The 23,827-nt window shown below is 36.1% G+C and overlaps 1 protein-coding gene across 15 annotated transcripts in view; it reads left to right on the top strand.

Moving 5' to 3' along the window:
• Positions 1–23,827, top strand: part of ATG10 (autophagy related 10) — a 449,505-nt gene that overhangs the window by 215,366 nt on the left and 210,312 nt on the right. For all 15 annotated transcript variants that reach the window (XR_009261140.1, XM_058728154.1, XM_058728123.1 and 12 more), the window contains one exon: positions 21,997–22,104. Coding sequence is in view for 14 of the 15 variants with exons in the window: in XM_058728154.1 (XP_058584137.1) it covers positions 21,997–22,104 (108 nt within the window). In the remaining variant the exon portion in view is untranslated. The remainder of the gene's footprint in view (positions 1–21,996; positions 22,105–23,827) is intronic.

Raw genomic sequence — 23,827 nt, 5'->3', positions numbered from 1 at the left:
TTGTTCTGTGACTTTGATATCTCTAGGTACCTTATGTAAATGGAATTACATAGTATTTGTCCTTTTGTAACTGGTTTATTTTACTTAGCATAACATCTTCAGGGTCCATCCATATTATAGTACATTTCAAATTCTTTTTTTCTTTTTAAGGCTGAATAATAATTCATTGTATGTGTGTGTATATATGTATATATGATGATATGATGTTTTATTTATCCATTCATCTGTTGATGGATATTTGGATTGCTTTTATCGTTAAAAATTTTGTCTTTCACTCTATGTAAAATATTTGTATTTTAATTTCAGTTTAGTTTATCACCATTGGCATTATTTTAGTTTTGCTGACTTTGAATTTATATATGATTATTTTTATTACTTTTATTACCATTTTCTCATAGTGAGTGTTGCTAAATAAAACATTGATTTTATTACTTCTTGATTTATTAATTTACTTACTTAGTGTTTGCTTTTGGTGTTAATAGTTAGCCAAAGTCACACTCTTGATAGAATTTAGTAATTATTATTTGTTTTTAGAAATTAAAAAATATTTTTTTAAAAAATCAAGTAATGATTGAATGTAATTTAATTAAGTTTATTCATTAAAAAGCTTTCTAGCTTTCAAAAATAAAATACCTTGTGAAAATATTTTTAATCCCACATCAGTTTACATATTATATATGTTATGTGAATATGTCAAAGTTTTAATTTTTGGAATAAACAAAAATCAATGATGAATTGTTTGAACTTTTATTAAATTTGTTTTAAAAAAAATTTAATGAACACAGAAAATTCCCGATTCCTGTAAATAGATTTCATGTAGTCGTAAAAGTCTACATAGGCCACGTTAGTTTTTCATATTTGAAAAATATTTAAATTTCACAGATACTGTCAATATCTATATCTATAAATATATATTTATTGATATAAACGTATCAGTTTAATGGATAACTTTTCATTAAAGCAAAAAAGCCTTCAGTTTCACACAAAAAATAAATTGAAGTTACTAGTTAGGTAATGAAATGAAAATTATCTCAAACTTGGATATGTGTGCTTAGTAACTTTCCCCCCTCAGCCTAAATGCCTTACTGGCAGGAAAATGATTGCAAAGACAAGGTACACAGCAAACTGCACTGGCACCTCACTGCAGAAAATCCCGGGCAGGAAGAGACTGGACCATCTTTAAGTGTTGCACAAGTAATACAAAAAACCAAAACTTTTTGAGATTGGTTTGAACAGTAAGCTTTTACAGTTTATTAGGATAAAGCTAAATAAACCAGTTACAAGATCACACCATTCGAAGCTTAAGCCAACTGCCTCAACGTAGGATGGATAGAAGCCCTCATTTTACCCATCAGTCTAGAAATTGAGGCCAGGAAAGCAAAAGAGATGGAAACAGTGGTACTCTCAAGTAACACTTGTAAATATGTTGATGATATGTCAGATGGTACAAAGAAATTATTAATGCAGATTATTATTAAAATAAACACCTGTTAAGAAACTGCCAAATTCTGGAACAGTTAGAATTCCTGAAGAGAAATGCTGGGAAGAATATCAGTTCTCTATAAAGAAATACCAAAAGAAATTACTGGGGGTGAAATATTGAAGGTTGTGAATTCATACTTTGAAACAAATAAGGTATTATGGAAACATGCTTGGGTTTGTATACTGATGGAGTGAGTGCAGGGACAGGAAGATGTAATGGCTGCACACCAAAAGTTGGGAAAATACTGAGCTTCAAATAATACGATATTTTCTTTTCATAGAAGCTCTGTTGTAAAAGTCTGCCTCCATATGAATTTCACATAGTCTGGTGTATTCTAAATGGAGAATACAATATACCTGAAACTGCTTTATTCACATCTGTTTTTAGCTGCATGAGGAGAAATGGGATTGGAATAAGCTTTCCACTGTTTCATACTCTGGGTGGTATATGTCCAAAGAAGAGTTCTGTCAAAAGTTTATGAGCTAGAAGGAGAATTCAGACTTGCTCTATAAACAGTTCTCGTTTGAAGGTTTGTTAAAAAGTAGTTATTGGCTTGAAAAAATAGCTTCATTAGCTGAGTGAATAAACCTAATAGAATATTGCCAGAATCTCATGATAATGTCTCCATGTATGCTGATAAAATTTATGGAGTTAGTGCAAAAATTTGGCCTCAGAAACGTGGGGTTAAAAACGATTCATTTGTGGCGTTTAGTTTGTTGCATGGTTTCAATAGTAAAGAACGATCATTAAGACGAGTAGAGCAACATCTTGCATACTTAAGGAAAAGCTGCATCATGGATTTAAGTGTATGATTTCAGTTGTATTCACAATTTATTTATGCTATCCTAAGAAATTTTCACATTACACTTGTTGATGAAAGTAAAGGAAGAGTTGTTTGATTTACTGAATGATGACAATTTTGAAGTACAATTTAGCTTTGAATTATCCAAATTCTAGTTAGTGATGAGAAAGGAGTTTCTATCATTTGTCTGTGTAGAGGTGGAAAGTAGCTTGGGCTGCTGGTAGGGGTGGAGATTGACTAATAATTTTGTAATATAAAGAAAATGTATTTAAGATTTTTTTCACTGAGTTCCTTATAGATACCACCAAATCCCATCAAGTTTACTCCATTATACTGTTCAAATATGAATTTTTATGTGTGTCATGATTTGAAAGGGTTAGGAAGCACTGGACTGAAACCTGTAACAGTCTGGAAAGCTGAGGCAAGAATGTTAACTGTGACAGGTCTCAAATTCAGTCATTAAATGATTTCAGAGAATAGAGTACAAAGCAAAGACTGGGAGAGGGTAAGATTTCAGGAAATACATTTACTAACTGGGCAAGTGTGATGGGGGAGAGCCTGCTGTCTCCTATGTCTTACTGAGGTGGGGAATAAGGACCAGCAGTAGTGGGATGAGTAGGTGGCAAGAAGATGATGAACCAGACTCATCTGAACTAAAGCCAAATAGCTGTTCTGGTGGTCTCTGAATTATGTGGAAGAATAAAGGCTTGGGTAGAGAAATAGGTTTCTTAGCCTTCTATAACTCACTCATGGGGATTGATCAAAACAAGTCAACTTTTGAAGGAGAAACCTACTTTTTGGAAAAAAATACTAGTAATTACTTTGTGTCAGGTTCTATTTTTAGTGTTTTCTATGTACTAATTCAGTTTAATTTTACACTGGCTGGTAATAGTACCATTATGATTCTCATTTTAGAGGTGAGGAAACTAAGGTCACTCCTGTTCATGGTAGAGCTGGTACATGAACTCAGGCAGTCTGGCTGTAGAATCTCTGTACCTGTCTCTATGCTACACTGCCTCTCAAATCTGTAGTATATCTAACTACCTTTCTCCTCCTAAATTTCCCCCTTTGATCTCAACACAGACTGTTCTCATGTCCTGGACCTTCTCCTGTGGAGGAAGTGGCCTACAACGGATGCTATACTAGGACTTCCTCTTAACGTTATGACTCAGTTGCTTGTTTTGGGGAAAGTTGATGAATATAGTCCAAAATTAAGATGTCATCAGAACATTTACTTTGCAGTACCCCATCATTTTATTAAGTAGCTATCCTTTAGAATATGGTGGCCACTAGCTACGTGTGGCAATTCAAATTGAAATTTTAATTAATAAGTAAAATCAACTCAGATCAAAAACTTCGTTCCCTTAAAGTTGCACAAGCCACACTTTAAGTGGCTACTGCCTACCATTTTGCACAGCACAAGAAAGTTTTCTGTCATCACAGCTGGTTTCATTGGACAGTAGCATTCCTCTTCTCCAGGTCAGCTACCTAAGAAGTGAGAGCTCATTTCCTATTGGCTTCTTACTCCTCAGTCTGCCTTACTTCAGTGATTGGCTCCACTGTCTTTCCTCATATTATAAAAGACAGCGATACCAGAAAATAAAAGATTTTTATGGTCATTAGTTGCTGGTTCATACAAGATATGCTTTCTTAAAACAGTGCTACAATACTGACCTTGACCTTGCTGTTCTTACCTTACTTTGCAAGTATAACAATTACAAACTGTGTTCCAAGAAATCCGTACATGACAGCCTGTCACACTTTGGCTTCTGATGAACTTGAAGGCATTTTAGCTCTTGTGGCTTAAAATTGTGCATTACTGTTAATAAGCAAGAGCTCTTATGGGTGTGTAGTTGGATTTTTGAACCCAATTTTAGGATTTGATTATTATTCATACTGAGTATAATCTCATTTTTGCCTGTTGTAATGGAGGTTTTGCTTTGTTTTTAAATTAAATGTGGATTTGATCAGCTGAGAAACCATCATTATTATTATTATACCCAGCTTTGATAAGCATACCTTTGTAGGTTGGCTGAAAAAAGTCATGTCAAACTAATCTCTTGTTTTCTTTTGAGACGGTTACCAGATGGGCAGGATGCTATGGAAGTAGTGAGTTTGATCTCAACCAAATCATTTAGAATGTTTTCAGGGGCTGGCAGTTTGGTGAATAAGGACTGCAAAAATCATATCAAATTTGAAAAACCTATTTAATCTGAGAAAAATAGACTGTTCAAGAAATTCAAAGGACTGTGTTGAGTGAGCAGTGTTGATCAGAATGATAATTTATTGTTATCAGAGGAGGCTATCAAGGTTACTTACGATAAATATAAAGTGTTGTTAGTATGTTCAGGGGAACACATGAAGTTCCCCAGACCTTGGGGCAGCTCTACATAAGCAGGGGTAACTACAGGGTATTTTCATTCTTGCAACCACAAAAGTGAAGTGAGCCAAAAAACACAGTGGGAATTAAATGAAGTAGGGTTAAGTTTTCATTAAAGGCTGTGCAGTGCATTCACCACTCCTGGTTGCCCTGGCAACCAGGCTCCCTCGCATGCTAATGACATTATAATGAGAAAAAAAACACATGCAAATGCAGTAAATAGTAATTAGAGGCAGAGCCATACATGGAGTGGTGAGCTCCACCTTGGGAAGGTCTGGGGAAGAACTGGTGAAGGGTTTGTATTGAAGACAAAGAAAGAGGTAATGAAATAAAGACTTTGAGCTATGTATAAAAGGGTTGAGTCTGCACAGAGCATACTCTAACATTTGCCTCCTGCAAATACCTGTCTTTTCTCCAAGCAGAACTTAGTCAAAATCAGAAGTCATGCAGTTGTACGTCCACATTGTCTTAACAGTTCTATCTGTTGGTATCAATGAATGGAAAGAATCTTTGTTGTATTTGCCTTAGATTTGGAGCAACTGTAGCAACCTGCTGTTTGGAATGCCCTCTCTGCTCACATTGGACAGGACTGGTCCCATCCGAAGTAGTGGAGCCAGAATATGTAGCCAAAAGTCGGTCTTGGTGAAGAGAGAGTCTTAATTCTGTGTTGTTTCAGGTGGGATAAGTAGGACCAACAGAAGACTACATTTGGTTAATATAGAGTATAACTGACTAATAATACATGCCACTGGAAATGTGTCAGAGATGCTGCGTGACTGCCTCTCTCAAATGTGATAGATAGGGTTTTTGATTTGCCTGAATGGTTAGACTCAGAGTCTATGAATTTGTGCTCAATTTCATTCTCTTCCCTTTATTTCATTTTATTCAGGCTCTTTCTCTGTCTTTTCTATTTTTATTGCCACTGTTGTTTATCTTTTATTTGTGTATATTTCTTGGAAATGACTAGAAAATGTTAAGGTGCCTGCTTCACATTATCCTAATTCTTTGATTTATCTTATTAGTGTCAGCTGAACCATAAATTATTGAATGAAAGTCACCAAAAATAGCCATTAAGATTCATAAATTCCTACTATTTTTTTCCTCTTTAAATAAAAAAAAGTTAAAAATTTTCACAAGGAGTGCATATCTACTTTTGTAAAAATTTGCATTAGTCTATTATTAACAGTTCAAGTAATATAACATATATATGATAAAGTGTTTTTGGCCACTTCTCACCTTCTCTGCCAACTCCCAGTCCCAAACTTCAGAGAAAACCAGTGTGGAGAGTAAACTTTAAAATCTCTTTCTGGGGCGCCTGGGTGGCTCAGTCGGTTGAGCGTCCGACTTTGGCTCAGGTCACGATCTCGCGGTTCGTGAGTTCGAGCCCCGCGTTGGGCTCTGGGCTGATGGCTCAGAGCCTGGAGCCTGCTTCTGATTCTGTGTCTCCCTCTCTCTCTGCCCCTCCCCCGTTCATGCTCTGTCTCTCTCTGTCCCAAAAATAAATAAACATTAAAAAAAAATTAAAAAAATCTTTTTTTAATAAATAAATCTTAAATATAAAATCTCTTTCTATGAATTTATATGTGTGGTTATTATATTTAATAATGTACATTATTAAGATATTATTAATATCTAACACTTATTGACTGAATGCCATGTATCAGACACTGATCCTTTTTGTATATTAATTCATTTAACCTTTAGATAACCTCCCCTTGAGGGATTTTATAGAAAGAGGAAGGAAGGCCAAGAAAAGTTAAGAAACTTGTCCAAGGTGACAAGCCAAATTTATATCCCAGGAAGTGTGATTTGGAACTCATGTTTTCTCTCATCACATTATTCTTCCTATTCTTCAGGTAACATACACATATATGTTTTCTTTTCCCTGTGTCTAGAATCAATTACTCCATATGATTATTCTTCAGGTAGTTTTTTAACTTAATATTCAGAGGTCATTCCATCTCAGTAACTTACTTCTTCCATTTTTTCAAATTATTGCATTTCATTCTCCTGTTCAATGCAAGATAATTTAAGCAGTCCCCTATTGCACCATTAGGTCCAATACACCATAATTTAAACAGTCCCCTATTGATGAGCATTTAATTTGCTATAACAAATGATACTTTAATAAATACCCATGCAGAACAACTTTTATACATACTTACATATCTGTAGAATTAATAGTTCAAAATGGAATTGCTGAATGAGAGAGTGTGCTCACTTTGCATTTTGACAGATACTGCAAAATTAGCACAATTATCACTTTCTTCTTGAAATACTCTTTGCTTAGCATCTGGGACATAAACCTGTCAGTTAACTTCTACCTTGAGACTGTTTCTTCTTGGCTTCTTCTGCTGGTTCCTTCTCATCTATCAACAGCTGAACAATGGAGTGCCCCAGGGCTCATTCTTTGGACTTCTTTTCTTCTCCATTTAGACTCCCTCTCTAGGATATCTTACCCAGCTCCTTGGCTGTAAATACTATACATTCACTGATACCTCTTAAAAATTGTATTTTTAGTGCCTATCATGTCCCTGAATTTCTGGCTTTTATTTCCAGCAACCTAATTGACATTCCATTTGAATGTGTACAAGGTATTGGACATTTAATTCATTTTTATTAAAGCTTCTCCCTCTCCACCCCAACCTTCTTCTTCTACATACTTCCCTATCTCAATAAATATTAGCTTCCAAATGTTCAGGAGAAGAGCCTGAAGTTACCTTTGACTCCTCTCTTTCTCTTACATCTATGTTTAGTCCTTTAGTAAATCCTAACTCCATCTTCAAAATATATCCATAATCTACCACTTCTCACCACCTTGACTGCACCACGTTAGCCCAGGCTGCATCATTTCTCACCTGGCTTGTTGCAGTGGCTTCCTAATTAATGCCCATTTAGAATCTAGTCGTTAAACACCAGCTAGAGTGGTCTTGTAAGAATGTGAGTCTGGTCATATAAGTCTGTGGCTCACAACCCTCCAATGACTTTCAGTTTTAGAATAAAATCCAAAGCTTTGTTCATGACTTCTAAGGTCTAATCAGTTCTTACACCCTTTACTCTCTAGTCTCAAGTTCTGTCATTCCCCCACTCTTTCATTCTGCTCCAGCCATACTAATATCCCTGCCATTTACACCATGGGGCCTTGGCACTTCCCATTCCTACTGTCTGTTGTGTTCTTCTCTTAGATAGCTTTATGACTTATTCCCTTATTTTGTTAGATCAGTGCTCACCATATCAGTGAGGAGCTACTACTTGCCTACCTAATGTAAAATAGCATCTTCCTAATCCTAGTACTCAATCCCCCTTACCCCTTTTTAAAATTTATTTATTTACTTAATTATTTTTATTTTTTAACAGAAAAAAATTTTTTAGTGTATTTATTTATTTAGAGAGAGCACTGGAGCAGGGGAGAGGCAGAGAGAGAGGGAGAGAGAATCCCAAGCAGATTCCATGAATCAGAGCAGAGTCCAACGTGGGGTTCAAACTCACAAATTGTGACATCATGACCTGAGCCAAAATCAAGAGTCAGACACTTAACTGCCTGAGCCACCCAGGCACCCCCTTAGTACTTATTTTTAGAGAGAGAAAGCAAGGAAGGGAGAAGGGCAGAGAGAGAGAGAGAGAGAGGGAGAGAGAATCTCAAGCAGGGGCCTGATCCCACATAGGACTCCTCAGGGGGCTCCATCCCAACTGTCAGATCATGACCTGAGCCGAAATCAAGAGATGGTCAGTGGTCCAACTGAGACACCCAGGCATCCCTACTCTAATTTACTTTTATTGCACTTAATCCCACCTACTTTACATATTTAGTTATTTGTTATCTCCTCTATCCTGCTCCCTGTTTTCCAGAATGCAAGCTTCATGAGGAAAAGAACCTGTTCACTTTCTGTTCACTACTGTAACCCTGAGGCTTAGTACAATATATTGCATGAAGTAGGTGCTAATAGTATTTGTTGAATGAACGAAAACATGGACAAAATTTCTCTCCAAATATACTGTAGCAATTAATTTTCCTATCAAAAAGTATATCAGTATCCCCATTATCTCATACTCTATAAAATTAGATATTACTGATCTTTTTAAGTTTTTCATTCTAAAAAGTAAAAAATGATATATTGTTTTAATTTGCATTTTCCTTATTACACTGATGTTGAGCATATTTTTATATGGTTATTGGTCACTGGTATTTCTTCCAGGAATTTTTTGTTTATGTCCTTTGTCTGTTTTACTGTAGAGTTGTTTATCTTTGTAATATCGATTTGTAGGAGTAACTTATATATTATGACTATCAATCCTTCATTTCTTATATGTATTGCAAATATTTTTTCCTAGACTGCCACTTCTCTTTTAACTTTGTTAATAGTGTCATTTGTCATATAGGAGTTTTAAATTTTTAACAAATCTGCCTTCTTTTGCTTTATGGCTTCTGGGTTGGTGTTTTGCTCAGGAAATCCTTCCTAACTTCAAATTATGAAAATATTCTCTTATATTTTCCTCTAGACCTTTATTATTATTATTATTTTTATATTTAGAGCTTTAATCCATCTGGAATTTATTTTGGAGATTGTGTGAGATAGTAATGTGGTTTACTTTATTTAATGGTGAACCAGATGACTTCATGTTTATTATTGACTCATCCATTCTTCCATCTATGATCCAATTTTTTTCTTATATATTAAATTCCAACATATGAGTCTACTTCTGCACTCCATATTCTAATCCTTGATCTATTTTACTTGTCTGTCACAATAACATAGATTTTAATTATTACTAGTGTCCTTTAGTTGATTTTGATAACTGATAAATATACCATTCATTGTTCTTTTAAAAAAAAAATCAACTACCCTGTGCATTTTTTAAACATAAATTTTATTTAAAAAAAATTTTTTTTTTAACGTTTTTATTTATTTTTGAGACAGAGAGAGACAGAGCATGAAGGGGGGAGGGGCAGAGAGAGAAGGAGACACAGAATCGGAAGCAGGCTCCAGGCTCTGAGCCATCAGCCCAGAGCCCGAGCGGGGCTCGGACTCACGGACCGCGAGATCGTGACCTGAGCTGAAGTGGGACGCTTAACCGACTGCGCCACCCAGGCGCCCCTAAACATAAATTAAAAAAAAATTTTTTTTAACGTTTTATTTATTTTTGAGACAGAGACAGAGCATGAACGGGGGAGGGGCAGAGAGAGAGGGAGACACAGAATCAGAAGCAGGCTCCAGGCTCTGAGCCATCAGCCCAGAGCCTGACGTGGGGCTCAAACTCATGGACCGCGAGATCGTGACGTGAGCTGAAGTCGGCCGCTTAACCGACTGAGCCACCCAGGCGCCCCCCTAAACATAAATTTTAGAATCATTTTACAAGTTTCATAAAAAACTTGTCGGGATTTTTTTCATGGTCTACAGTAAAGTTGTAGAGTTTTCCTGACATGATACATATATTCCTGGATATTTGACATATTTTTGTTCATATTGGGAATGGTGTATTTTATCTTCATGATTTTAATTGATTACTACTATATTTGTAAAATTATTGGTTTTTAAAATTTTCTTTTAAGTTTAGTTATTTTGAGAGGGAGGGAGGGGGAGAGAGACAGAGAGTGAGAGAGGGAGAGAATAAGTGAGGAGGGGCAGAGAGAGAAAGAGAAAGAGAGAATCCCAAGCAGGCTCCTTGTTGTCAGTGCAAGTGACCTAAGCAGGACACTTAACCAACTGAGCCACCCAGGTGCCCCTAAAATTATTGTTTTTATATGTTGATCTTCTTCCTGGACACTCTCTGAAACTCTCTTATTTATTTTTATTACTTTTTCTGTTGATTCTTTAGATTATTTAAGCACACCATGGAACCATCTGCCATTTTATCTTTTCTTTTATAAGAACTTTCTCCAGACAATGAGATGGGACACTTGTAGACCTCACCTTGTATATTTCCAATCTCTTAGAGATTACTGTCCTGCACTGCCTGTGTCCCCATATCTGAAAATTCTGGTTTCATGTTTTTTTGTTTAGCTTTCTAGTTGCTTAAGATGGGAGGGTAAATCTAGTCTCCATTCTATAGAACTACTAAAGAAACACTTAGAAGAATGCAAAACTTCTTGAAGGATACTAGTGTGTATTGCCATTATATGAAACATTTAAATTTAATAAATATAGATTTTAACCTAAGATATTATCAGATATATATGATCATCAGTTCAACTGTTCTGTTTCCAAACCAAGATTGGCAGCAGAGCAGTGGGAGAACATGATTAACTCATGGAAATGAAGAAGAGGTATTAAAGGATGTCTCCCTAAGATTTGTAGCATTGTGGGCTATTGTGTTGGCCCAGCTTTCACATAGCTCTTGCCTTGATACAGAGGCAACAGACTTCCTTCTTCTTCTGAGATTTGCTCATGTCATGCTCTGGGAAGCAGGAGTTCTGATAGAAGATACAAAGGAGAGGGCATTCAGTAGAAAAGCTTTAAACATGCACAGGCTTGGAATGGAGATGACTATGAGGGCAGAGATTGTGACTCATTCTGGGAAATATGTCAGGAAACTTTCGTTACATTAATAAAAAAGACTGAGAGGATAACATCTTCCCCCTTTTTCATCCTCTTCCCTCTTTTCTGTCAGTGTGAGTTTGCCACATTCCTGATATTGATCCAATTAGTGGATATTGAATGCTCTTTTTGGCAAGTAGAATGATTTTAGTAAAGTCTTCAATCTCACAGTATTCAGGCCTCATGGATAAAAAGCAGTGATTGTACTAGTACTGTGCAGCCTTCTCTAAAAGCTGTCAGTATCTTCTTCCCTATGATTGGTCAAAACCCTTTTGGTTTTCAGCAGTAGCCGTGAGAATCTGGCTTCTTGTGCTCAGGCTGGAACAGCTTCTGAAGTACTAACCATTGACTCTGTCCTACCTTGGCTGTTCTTCTGGGCAAGCTGCCTCTGTGTTCTGTGCAGCAGCTGTGTGACTGCCTTTCACTCACCTCTTTCTGCTTTGCTATCTATACTGAGTTGAATAGTGTCCCCCCAAATTCATGTCCACCCAGAACCTGTGCATGTGACTTTATTTGGAAATAGGGTCTTTGCAGTTGTAATCAAGTTAAGATGAGGCTATACTGGATTAGAGTGCTAAGTACATTATGACTGGTGTCCTTATAAGAACAGGGAAATTTGGACATACAGATACAGACACACCAGGGAGAAGACCTCATGAAAACAGAAGCAGAGGTTGGGATGATGCATCTGCAGGTTGGCAACAATCAAAACCTAGGAAAAGGCAAGGGAGGATTCTCCCCCTAGAGCCTAAAGAGAGAGCATGGCTGTGCCAACACCTTGATTTTGGACGTCAAGCCCCCAGTTTCAGAATGGTGAGAGAATAATACATATCTCTAGTTTTAAGCTACCCATTTTGCGGTACTTTGTATGGCACCTATACAAAAGGAAGACCTTTCTCACTTTCCCTTTCTCTTCCTCCCACCCTCACAGCAGGAGCCTTCTCTGAGTTAAACTGCTTAAGGTCAGGCACATTTTATTTTGTGAGAAACTAGTAAAGTTAACAAATTGTTTGTACTGCTTTGCAAGAATAATGCTTTGAAATCAAAGTGACAACTTGCTACCCTGATAATTTTCTACTGTCAGACTATCACATTTCTTTCAGTTTACTTTTCAGTATAAAATAACTTCAGTACTCTTAATTCTCTTGAATGGTTTGCTTAGAAGAGATAATGTTATAAAACAGAAATTATTTATGAAAGAAATCAGATTTGGAGTAAATTTTAAATCTAGAAATCAAGACAGGGAAAGTCAGAACCTGTGTCATTTATATGTTTGTTTTTTATTCTATGATATTAGAAAAGCAATGACAAAACTTTAAGAAGATTTCAACTAGAGCGAACAAAATATGGTAAATCTCTATAAGTTAAATTGGAAGTAGAAGCAAAGGGAAAAAAAAAAATTTTCTGCACCAGGTTTCCCACATCCCCTCTAATCACTTATAGTAGCTGTTGGCCATTCCTTGGGCACAGATAAGCCGAATGCTCTAGGAGGCAAAACCAAATTGTTTAATATAAAAAAAGTATGAGGCACAGATGGAGGTCCCATATCTATGAACTGAAAATTGAAAACTCCAAATGGCTAAGTTGGAAAACCTGCAAACATTATTAAGAAAACAAAAGAAGAAAAAGAGACTGAAATCCCACAAAATGCTTTATAGTGAAACAACATTGTACAGATACCTGTTGAAAGTGTTAATAAGGAAAATGGAACTGATGTGATTTAAAGTTACTTTTTGGTGCTTTGGCTCCAAGAAAGAGAAGGGATTTAGCATCCCTTAAACTGTAATCATTGTCTAAAAACGTGTGTGAAATAAGCAGGCTGTGTAGGTCTGTGTAAACACAGAAATGCATGCTTCCGTCAGATAAGGTCACTAAATTGGTTCAGTAACCTTTTCTGGTCTGACAAGTAGCTGGTTTTCTTTTGCCTTTTTTTTCTTGGGGCCAGTGTGCTTTTCTGTGTTTGACCTGCATTTGGGGAAGGGGAGGGTAGTGTGTTCTCCTGCTCATCTACGAAGTCAGGAATGGGCTGGAGGTGAAAAGAGGGGGGACTTGGCAGGTCTGAGAGTCCTGCCAGGAAAAGGGAGCAGAGCTGTTGTTAGAAAACCAACTTCTTAGGCAAATGAGCACAGTGACAGGCCTCTCGGTATGTCTTCAATGAATGAAACAAAGAATTGAAGACCCTTAAAATTGGAATTTTAAGTAGCCAAAAAGATGTTTGCCAAAGATATGCTAGAATTCTAGGAAAGAAGTGTTGACCTTGTTTTGGTTTACCAACTAGAGGGTTAGTTTAAAAAGGAGAGAAAAACAAAAATTAGTATATGTAAAAACATTTGTGGTTTTTAGAATAATTTTGATTTCAGAGTGGAAGGAAAGCTTAAAACTTTCCTTATTTAGTCTTCCTAGAATAGTGTTTTTTTACATGGGTTGGATCTTTATTTTACTTTGTTTTAATTTTTACAAGGAAAAACAGTACATGGTCATTGTAAAAACTTTTATAATACATAGATATATAAAATACAGAAGAAAATATTTTCTTTCCTCTGTTTCAGATACGTAATTTGTTTTCTATGTAAATATAAATATATGAATGCACACTAATAATATATTTATATAAGTGGGATCATTGTTCTGTAACTTACTTTTTCCACCTAATATTACATCATGGCATCTTTTGTTGTGAGTTATTGAACATCTGTGTTATTTTCATAGTTATCCCTTTAACCTTAAATAATGTACGTCTGCTTCCTGATTTCTCATCTTTGGACAATAAAAATTGATTCCTGTTGTGATAGATGAGGAATTAAATGTGCTTATACTATCTCCCACATTCCTTCCTGTTCTACTTCTGTTTTTTAAATTATATTATTATTTTTACATCATCAAGATTTATAATATTTAGATTTTGTTTATTATATTTAATAATAATGTAATTATTTCTCTTTGTCTTGTTTATAGATGGATTAGAATTTAAATCTAATAAAAGTATATAGTGAGTGTGCTAATGTAGGCAAGATTCACTGCTGAACTAGGTATTGTGATAGAAGGCAGTATAACCCACTGATATGCTGCTGCCTTGGAGAGAATATTTCAGTCAAACTCCTACAGATTATCTTTTCTTTTCATACCTTGGCCTTGCTTAAGAAGGCTCTTTTAATTGGGAAGAATCAGAGAGTCTCCAGTCAAGGGCCTGTGGTCACATGTGTTTTGTTGTTTGATTTCCAGCGAATGAACAAATATGTTCAGTAGGCATTCACACGTTAGGTCAAACAGAAAAAAGCAATAATTATGGGTTGTGTTGTGAAAATGGTGAAGCAAGGGGGTATCAGCCTATATTGGATGGGACCCAGCCAGAATTTTTTTTTCCCCCACAAGGACAGCCCCAGCTTCCTTAGCTGGAGCTGAGGTACATCTCCAATCCTCTGCCCTAGAAAGTTTTGAGGTAAGGGTAGATTATTTAATAAATTACTGTGTTATGTTGAATAAACTCCAAAATACTAAAAGACCAGGGAAAATTAGAGATGTACAAAGCTTTTTTTCAAAGCTGAAATATGTTATATCCTCATTTTTACTTTTGGGTTTTGGTTTCTTGAGTTTTTGGTCTTTTGAAATTTTTGGAAATGCATTCCAAATGCATTTGGAAGGTATGATGATATCAGAAATTGGAACCAAAGTTAGTCAGATTGGGTGGGTGTGAGGGGTGGGCACGAAGTGGGGACACATTAACATTTTTAGAATTGTGTTCTGGAGGATCTCTAAATCCTTAACTACTTTCCTACACCAACTTTGGCTTTTTAAAAAATGGACAGATACTAGTTTAATATCTGATCTACCCAGTATAATCTTTGCTTTCCAGAGGCAGTTTTTACTTTCTTTTTTCACCCCTTAGATTAATCAGCTATGGGCAGCTACTGGTAGTATTGATTTGATCTCTTACAGAAGGAAAGAATAACCACCTGAGATTTGTGGCCTAGGTTTGGCCTGTTACTCAGGGTTCCACTGACCCTGAAGGGACTGTTTGATCAGTGTTGGCAGTGACCTAGAAACTTCTGCATCCCTTAATTCCTCCCCAGCAACCTTGCCATTCTGGGCTGTTAACTTGAGTTTGAGTCCTATGTGCAAGACTACTACAAAGCAGAGCTGAAGTCCTTAGATAACCACCTTTTTTTTTTCTTTTTCTTTTTTTTTTTTAGATAGCAGTGTTTTTCTAGAGACCATTAAAACCTTATTAAAATTCAGCAACAGAAGCCCTATAATTATTTGGATAGCTGGATTCCAAAAGGCATAACAGCTCTCTGGGTGGCATAGCCCATGGCAACTTGTGAGAAAGCAGACACAAACATGTTCTGTTAAGAAATCTTTAGATCCCCTTCCAATACACAATCAGAACCACACTAGAAAACTTGTCTCTATAGCTTTCTATACAGCTTCCAAGACATTTTCTCCCTAGAAGTTCAAGATTGGAATTTATTACAGCAGTGTGATAGCCTGGAGACATATGTTCAAAGGACAATCAATGAAGGATTTGTTTAACAATCAATGAAGTATTTGTTACTTATAGGCACAGAAGGCTTTGTACACTAAAAGAGTAAGTTTCCTTCCTAACCCTACTACCCTCTTCACCTACACTTTCAGAGGTCACCACTGATACCAGTGTCTTGGGTGTCCTTCCAGATATATTCAGTACACACAAAAGCGTATGCATTTGTATTTAAACAAATGATGACATAATATACACACACGCATACTGTTCTGCACATTTTTTCCCTTAATGATCTATTTTAGTTATTACTCCATATCACTACTTGTAGAACTTACTCAATTTTTATGGCTACATAACATTCCATAATTTAGATATACCATAATGTTATTTAACTTCACTGATAGGCACTTAGGTTATATCCAATTTTATGCTGTTGAAGCAATACTTTATACATATCATTCCATGAATTCTGTTTCCTACATGTGCAACTGTATTTGTAAGATGCATTTCTGGGGGAAGACACGTGCATTATTAATGTGTATAGGTATTGCCAACTTGTTCCTGAGGAGATTATACTAATTTATCCTGCCCTGGCAACATAGGACAGTGTCTACCATTTTATTTATATCTTTATCTACCCGCTATATTGTCATGCTTTTTTTTATCTTTGCCAATCTGATAGGTAAAAAAATGGTATCACACAGTTTTAATTTGCATTTATCTTATGGGAAACATTAAACCTATTTTTATATGGTTAATATCCCTATGTACTTCCTCTGCAGTGAACTGTTTATATCCTTTACTCATTTTCCTATTGAGTTGCTGGTCTTTTTCTTATTGGTTTATTGGAACTGTCAATACATTGTAGAAATTAAAGCTATTTATATATTGACATAATTAGTCCTTTTCTATGATATGGCTGCAAATCTATTTTTCATATTTTGATGTTTGTCTTTTGACTTTATGGTGTTAAGGGTTTTTTTTTCCTGTGGAGTGGAAATTATCAATATTTTATTATGACTGTGAAGTTTTTATCTATTTTTAAAATATCTTTATATATACATATATACATATATATATAAACATACAAATATAAAATCATTTACATATATTTTCTAGTGTTTTCATCTAGCACATTTATGGCATTGTTTTTTCTCATTTAAGTCTTTATTCCTTATTTTGGTATAAAGTGAAGGACATTCTGTGGAGATAACTTGAGTTTTGACTGTGCGGAGGAAGTGTTCTCTTTTTAATTGGTGTTTGGCTTACAGCACCTGGACACATTCTATTAGTTTCTCTTCTGCAGTGATGGAATGAAGCAACCTGCTTTGTGGCAGATGGGCAGCACGGAGTTCTGATGGCTGAAGTGTAGTTAGATACAGGACAGTGACAGTTTTAAGTTATGAGATTAATGGCAGTTACAGAGGCCTAGGTTAAGGCTGGGCAAATTGCCAGAAAGTAAGGTTTGAGGTAGTAGTAAAGACCACTTAAAAAGCAGTCTCAGCACTGTCACAGCTCAAGATGAGTGTTCACAAAGGCCAGTTTAGTATATGGAGAGCTCCAAGTGAGCATACTATTCCTAAAGGTTGGGAGTTGTTTGTGGCCATTTCCCCTGAGACAGCTACAGATTACTTGGTTGACTCTGTTCTTAGAGTTCCAAATGGGAACTTGAATGAATTAAGTGAAGTAATTCTCAATCCTGGATGCTGCATTACAGACAACAGGAAAGTTGTGACTGGGAACCCCAGCTAAGGTTGAGAACCATTGTTTAATGTAATCAGTCTGCAATCCCTTTGAATCAGGGATTGCAGTACATGTTGCCTCAGTGCCTCCAAAAGTGCACACAAATTATCTGGGATCCTGTTACATACAGATTCTGAATCAGAGGTTCCCGAGCAAAGCTTGAGATTCTGTGTGTCTAACAAGCTCCCAGATGACAAGGAGGCTCCTGGTTTCCAGATCACCCTTGAATGCTTCAGCTTGTTACTCAGTGTGCAAAGTTTGGGCTTTCACCACTCCACAACAGTCAGTAAGCATGTTTCTACCATGATGCTGATCTCTGGCAGAATTGCTTAGTGTGGTATGGAGAGCACTGGGGTCATATGGCCTGTTTTCCAGTTCCACTGGCTCCCCCAATTAGTTGTAAGACAAATCTCTTAAAAGTACTTAAGTCCTTCACCCTCTAATCTCTAACACGATAGGGTTGAGTTGGATAAACTGCAAGGTTTCCTTTGTTCCTGCCTTCTCCTGTTCTGGTCCAGAGTGTTTTCAGACTCCGTGGAGACAAGGAACGAGTGTTTTATGTGCAAGCAGACTCTGTAGTTAGGACCCTTTCTTCCCCAGGGGCTGGGGACTAGTCTTAACTTTGGATTGCTTGGGGAAAATAAAACTAACACATGTTAAAAAATTAAAGAAAACTTGACATTGAATTGTAAGCTATCATAACTACAGAACGAATGCAGGGAAGATAGAGTTGAGTGTCTACCAGGAAAGTCAGTTGAGATTTGAGTTAATTTTCATTTATTGGGCCAGACAGACTGTAGTACTAGCTCAGGGGGCAGTTCCTAATGCTTTTATGTTTGCTTGTCTCTACAAAAGCAACCTTCAACAGTGAAGAGGAGAACATATTTTTCTGCCTTAAAACAGCATAGGAGAAGGCCTACTTCTGTGAAAGTAAATGTTTGAAAGGAAGCTAATATTCTATAAACTCTTTTTTTTCTATATTTAATTTTTCAAGGCTAATGTTGACTGTTAAGAGATTGATACTGAAAAGAAATTTACCGTATATATAGGCTGTGTCAAAAATCCCATGTATCTCCTTACAGACACACCAATAAGTAGTATCAGAAAGTACCCACAATAGAAACAACATCCCTTAAATTACAAGTAATATTAAAAATGACACATCTCTCTATCTTAATTCATTGGATAAGAGATCAGATAATACATTTAGATTTTATAACACAGGTGTATAGGAATTTTTGACTTAACCTCTTGGTGTCAAAGGAGATGTATTTTGCCTTGTATTAGAATTTGCCGTAAGAAGAGGTTGTATGATCAGCCCTCATGAAACAGAATAGTTACCTTCATTTGATGAATCAGATTCAGTACACACAGTTCAGTTCTAACTCTTCTCTGAATGTCTAAACGGGTTTTTTTGTTCCCTCTATAGCTAGATTATTTTCAAATTGCAGACTGCCAGTACTTTCTGTCTCACAAACATGTATCATTATGGTTTTACTGTATTTGGTAAATCTTTTATATAATCAACTATTGATTATCTAGTATAATGAGGGTGATCATACAATATAGTAGAAAACCATCTAGTTTAGTCATTCAAGTCAAACTATTTCATGATTTAGGAGCCTCTTTCTGTGGTTATAGGAGGCCCATTCTCAACAGCAGGAAAACTCATCTAGTTTTAACATAATAAACACAATATAGGTCATTGTATAGAAAGATTATTTTAGTTGCAAGTGACAGAAAGCCCAATCCAAGTTGGGTGAAGCCAAGAAGGGGCTTTTTGAAGCTGGGTAATCGCAAAATTTGAGGGTAGAACTAACTTTAAGTATGGGTGGTGTAAATAGTGTAATCAGGATCTGGTCTTTCTGCATCTCATGGCTTTGCTTTCCTCTGCATTGGCTTCGTTCTCAGGCTCCATTTAATTACTTGATGGCTGCCAACACTGCCAAGGCTGCCCGTCTTCCTGGTTGAAATCCAGTCGAAAAGAGAATACCGTTCCCCGTCCCCTAACTGAAGTCCTGAACTGTTTTCATTGGCCCTGAGTAGACTGCCCGTCTGAGTTTCTGAGGTCAGCAGGACTGATGTCCTTATTGGCCAGATCAGAGTTCTTTGATCATTCTCATAGTGGGGAGGCCATGTCCACACTGACAGGGAAGTAGGGAATGCTTCCATAGAAGATAATTGACTACTCTTCCAGAAGATGGGGCAATAAATACCTGATGTAAAAAGCAGTAACAAGAACTACACTCACTACATATATCTTTCTCCATTTAAACCAATATTAAATGTCATTTATGTTGTCTAAATACAGAGATTTCAGTGGTAGAAGGACATCGGGGATGTACTTTGTGTTTAGATGATGCAGAACTAGAATTTAAAAAAATGATTAATTCTACAAAATGTATAACTTGAATGAAATAATAAAAGGTGATTATATTGGATACCTAATAGCTTACTTTACAGGGAAGAATGATATTCAAAATGTTTAACAACCTGTGGCAGTGGTATCAACCAATCATAATAAGTTGGATCCAGCCAATTAGAACTGGTGCTGATCAGGACCAAACGGCAGCATTCTTTTGTGAGTGCTGGTAAAGTGTCAGCCCAGGCAACCAGGAGGCATTGTAAAGGTGCTGCCAGATTTCTCAGAAAATATAGTTCCTGTATTAGTTTCCTAGGGCTACCATAAGAAAGTACTATGAACAGAATGGTTTAAAACAAGTACATTCTCTTATAGTTCTGGAGGTTGGGAGTTGAAAAGCAATATGTCGGCAGGGCAGCACTCCCTCTAAAAGTTCTAGAGAAAAATCTTTCCTTGCCTCTTCTTGCTTCTGATGATTGGTGGCAACTGTTGGCATTCTTTGGTTTGTAGATGTACCACTTCAGTTTGTGCCTCTGTTTTTCTGTGGCCTTCTCCACTATGTATCTGTGTCTCTGTAACCAAATTTCCCTCTTCTTGTAAGGATGCCATTTGCATTGGATTCAGGGTCTACCCTATTCCAGTATGACCTCCTCTTAACTTTATTACATTTGCATAGACCCTGTTTCCCAAATAAAGTCACATTTACAGGTTCCAGGTGGACATGAATTTAGAAGGGACATTATTCAAACTAGCTCAGGTACCTAAAATCCAATGCTCTTACATTGTTGGCATGACACAAAATTTAAAAAAAAAGAAGCAATGTTAAAATGTACTATAAAATTTTTCTTTTCTTATTTTATAGATAAAAACTGGATTTTTGAATCTTAGTAAAAGTATTTAAGTGAATTATGAATTGTTTTAGTTGGAATGCTATTCTGTATTTTAACTGCTGCGTCAGAGTCAGTAATCTCATCTTCATTAATTATAACTATTTCTGTTAAAATGTGAATGTTAGTATGATAGTTTGGTGGAGAATTAATAATATTCATTGATACGTAGGTATGTTTGTACATGAGGTATTACATTTTTATACAGGACCTTTTTTTTTTTTAATTTTTTTAAATGTTTATTTATTTTTGAGACAGAGAGAGACAGAGCATTAGCAGGGGAGGGGCAGAGAGAGAGGGAGACACAGAATCCGAAGCAGGCTCCAGGCTCTGAGCTGTCAGCACAGAGCCCGAGGCGGGGCTTGAACTCACAGACCACGAGATCATGACCTGAGCCGAAGTCAGATGCTCAACCGACTGAGCCACCCAGGCGCCCCATATACAGGACCTTATTGAATTCAACCAAATTTTGCTTAAAAAAATGGAACTGACCACAATTAGATAAACATTATCCATTACTGTATTTAAGAGCAAATATAAGAAAGAGGCTAGCAGTACAAATTGGTAAAGGGCTTGGAAATCCCATGTTCCCCATGGAACATTTGAAAATGGTGGTATTGTCATCAAGGTTTTAAAGAATGAATGGCTTTGTAGAAAAGAGTTTAGACTCTGGAGAGCAGAATTGAAACCATTGAGTTAAGGTTAAAGATAAACATTTCAATGCAGTATAATACTTTCTCAATGAACAATGTACTATGTATGAAAATGGAGGCGGTAGTCATATAAGGGAGTAAAGCGTGGGTTCCTGGAAGTGCTCAGGCAAGTGCTGCATAATTATTTCCCTGTGACGTTTAATGGAGATCTTGCCTTAAACAAGAAGTCAAAATGGAAGGTCCCTTCTAACTTCAAGATCTGTTGCAAGTTCTCCTTAAATTTCTCTTTTTATATAGGCCATGAAATCAATATTAATATGTGATGAAATATTTCTTTAAGTTTAAATGCTTTTTAACAGCTGCCAACGAGAAGTTTTGCTCTATGACTTATGTGCTATGGACTGCTTAGGAAGGAGCAGGGAGATCTAAGAGAATGGGGAAACATCATTAATAAGTGAGAATGGTAGAGGATTAAAACTTCTATTCAATGAGTAGCTACTATGTCCAGGGTTTATTGGATGAATTTCTTTATCCATATTATCTCATTTCTTTGAATGTATTTAGTTTTTTATTGCTCAGTTTGAAACTTATGGAAAACTATAGTACTTAAAATGATGAATTCTTAAAATAATTGGCATTTTCTTATGTATTCTTTGGTGATGCAACACAGGACTGTTCTGAAGGCTACATGTGCAAAACACACTTTCAAATTAAACCCGAGACTCTGATGTCACATTCGGGAACATCTGCCTGTGTACAGACATGTCTTCCCATTGAGGTAAGTGGTTTAATATGTCTTATTCTCCTTTTCAGTCTTTTTGAAGTATAAAGGAAAAAATTTAAATCTTAAACATATATTTGAAAACATTAACTGGCATTGGATCCTGGGCCTGCTGTAAGGCAAAAATTGAATATCATTGGTCAGGAAGTATTTTCTTCTATAATATCGAAAGCAGGAATTGTGGTAGTGTAAAGATCTACTGAGTCCTTACAGACTCTGAGCCTTCACCCTTTTGGTTTCTCTTGGATCTGAAGACCACAGATGATTTCCATTGCCTATTGATTTTTCTCCAGTAAAATCCTCCCAGGACAACACAGACATGTCCCTTAGCTGATTAATACATAGCTGGAGACTTCTTTGCCTAGTCTGCCTTTAACTCTTTTCCCTTTAAAACTCTATGCCTTTTAAACTATGCTGGATCTGGGTCTCATTCCTTAGGGGACTTTAACCTTGACTTAAAAATCTTCCTAAATTAAATTTTAATAAGGTGCTGATGGCTTAGTGGTTTTCTGGGATACTTTCAATTTTATTTTTATCAAAATGCAAATAGCCTTCTTATATTGTTGTTAATAAAGAAATTTTTATATATCTATGGCAAAAGTAAACAAGAAATATGTAAAGAGTACAAAAACTGCCATATGTCCTTTAACTGGATGTAGCCACTATTATAATAAATATCTTTCCACAAATTTTCTGTTGTACAGACATGTACATACTTTTTTTTTTAATGCACAAGTAATATATCATAGACTTCTTTACATGTCAGTAAATGTAGAATTCCATACTTCTTTAAATGGCTTCATTGCATTTCATCCTTTGGATACACCATAATTTTGTAGAGCCCATTCTGAAGTAAAGTACTTGAATTCTAAAATAGAATTGATGGGGATCTAATTGCCTCAACACAAAGGAAGAAAATACTAATGCTTGGAATTCTGAGCATTCTGGTAAAATGCGAGATTACGAATTTCTTGTGAAGGAAGAAAGAACCATTTCCTAGGACCTGTTAAGTCAGACTCATTTGGCAATCTGGCATTAGACTCCCACCTCTCTTTCCCCACTGCCTGTGTATGACACTGGCCTAGAAGTAACTCTTGCCAATATAATTCAGTTTGCAAGTTATTCTTGAGGGTATTGTGCTTGGTAATAAGCTAAGTGCCCCTGGGTAGGCGCTCAAATCCTGATTACTGCTTCGTAGTTCAAATAACCAACATCGCATTAGGAAGCTTTTCAATTCATTATATATTAACTTAAAAAATGCACACAGAAATGGTGATTTAAAAGATGAATTACCAGTTTATGCCTAACAAGTTGGCAGAGATTTGAAAAGAACTAAAAAGCAGTGTTGACAGTGTGAGGGAACTGACACTTTCTGGTTGATGTTTTAACTTCACAGAGTTTAAAGACGGGCACATACTACAAAAAATCTATTCCAATTCTAGGAATTAACCTCATAAAATAGAAATCTTTTCAACATTTTCTAACAAATTTCAAACATGAAAAGGTTGCAAGAATTTAGCAGTCAACATCCATATATTCCTCACCTAGAGTCTTTCATTGACATTTGCTGTGCTTGCTTTATTACATGTCTGTCCCTCTATTCATCTATCAGTACATTTTATTTTTTAATTTAATACTTTTACCTCAAAGTAAATTGAAGACAAATATTCATAGAATTATTGGAAATGTACACAGAGATTTAACTGCAAGTACATTCATT

The sequence above is a fragment of the Neofelis nebulosa genome, chromosome 1 (assembly GCF_028018385.1).
Source record: "Neofelis nebulosa isolate mNeoNeb1 chromosome 1, mNeoNeb1.pri, whole genome shotgun sequence".
NCBI lineage: Eukaryota > Metazoa > Chordata > Mammalia > Carnivora > Felidae > Neofelis > Neofelis nebulosa.
Note: the sequence above shows the minus strand (reverse complement) of the source record. Positions and strands in the feature narration are given on the sequence as shown.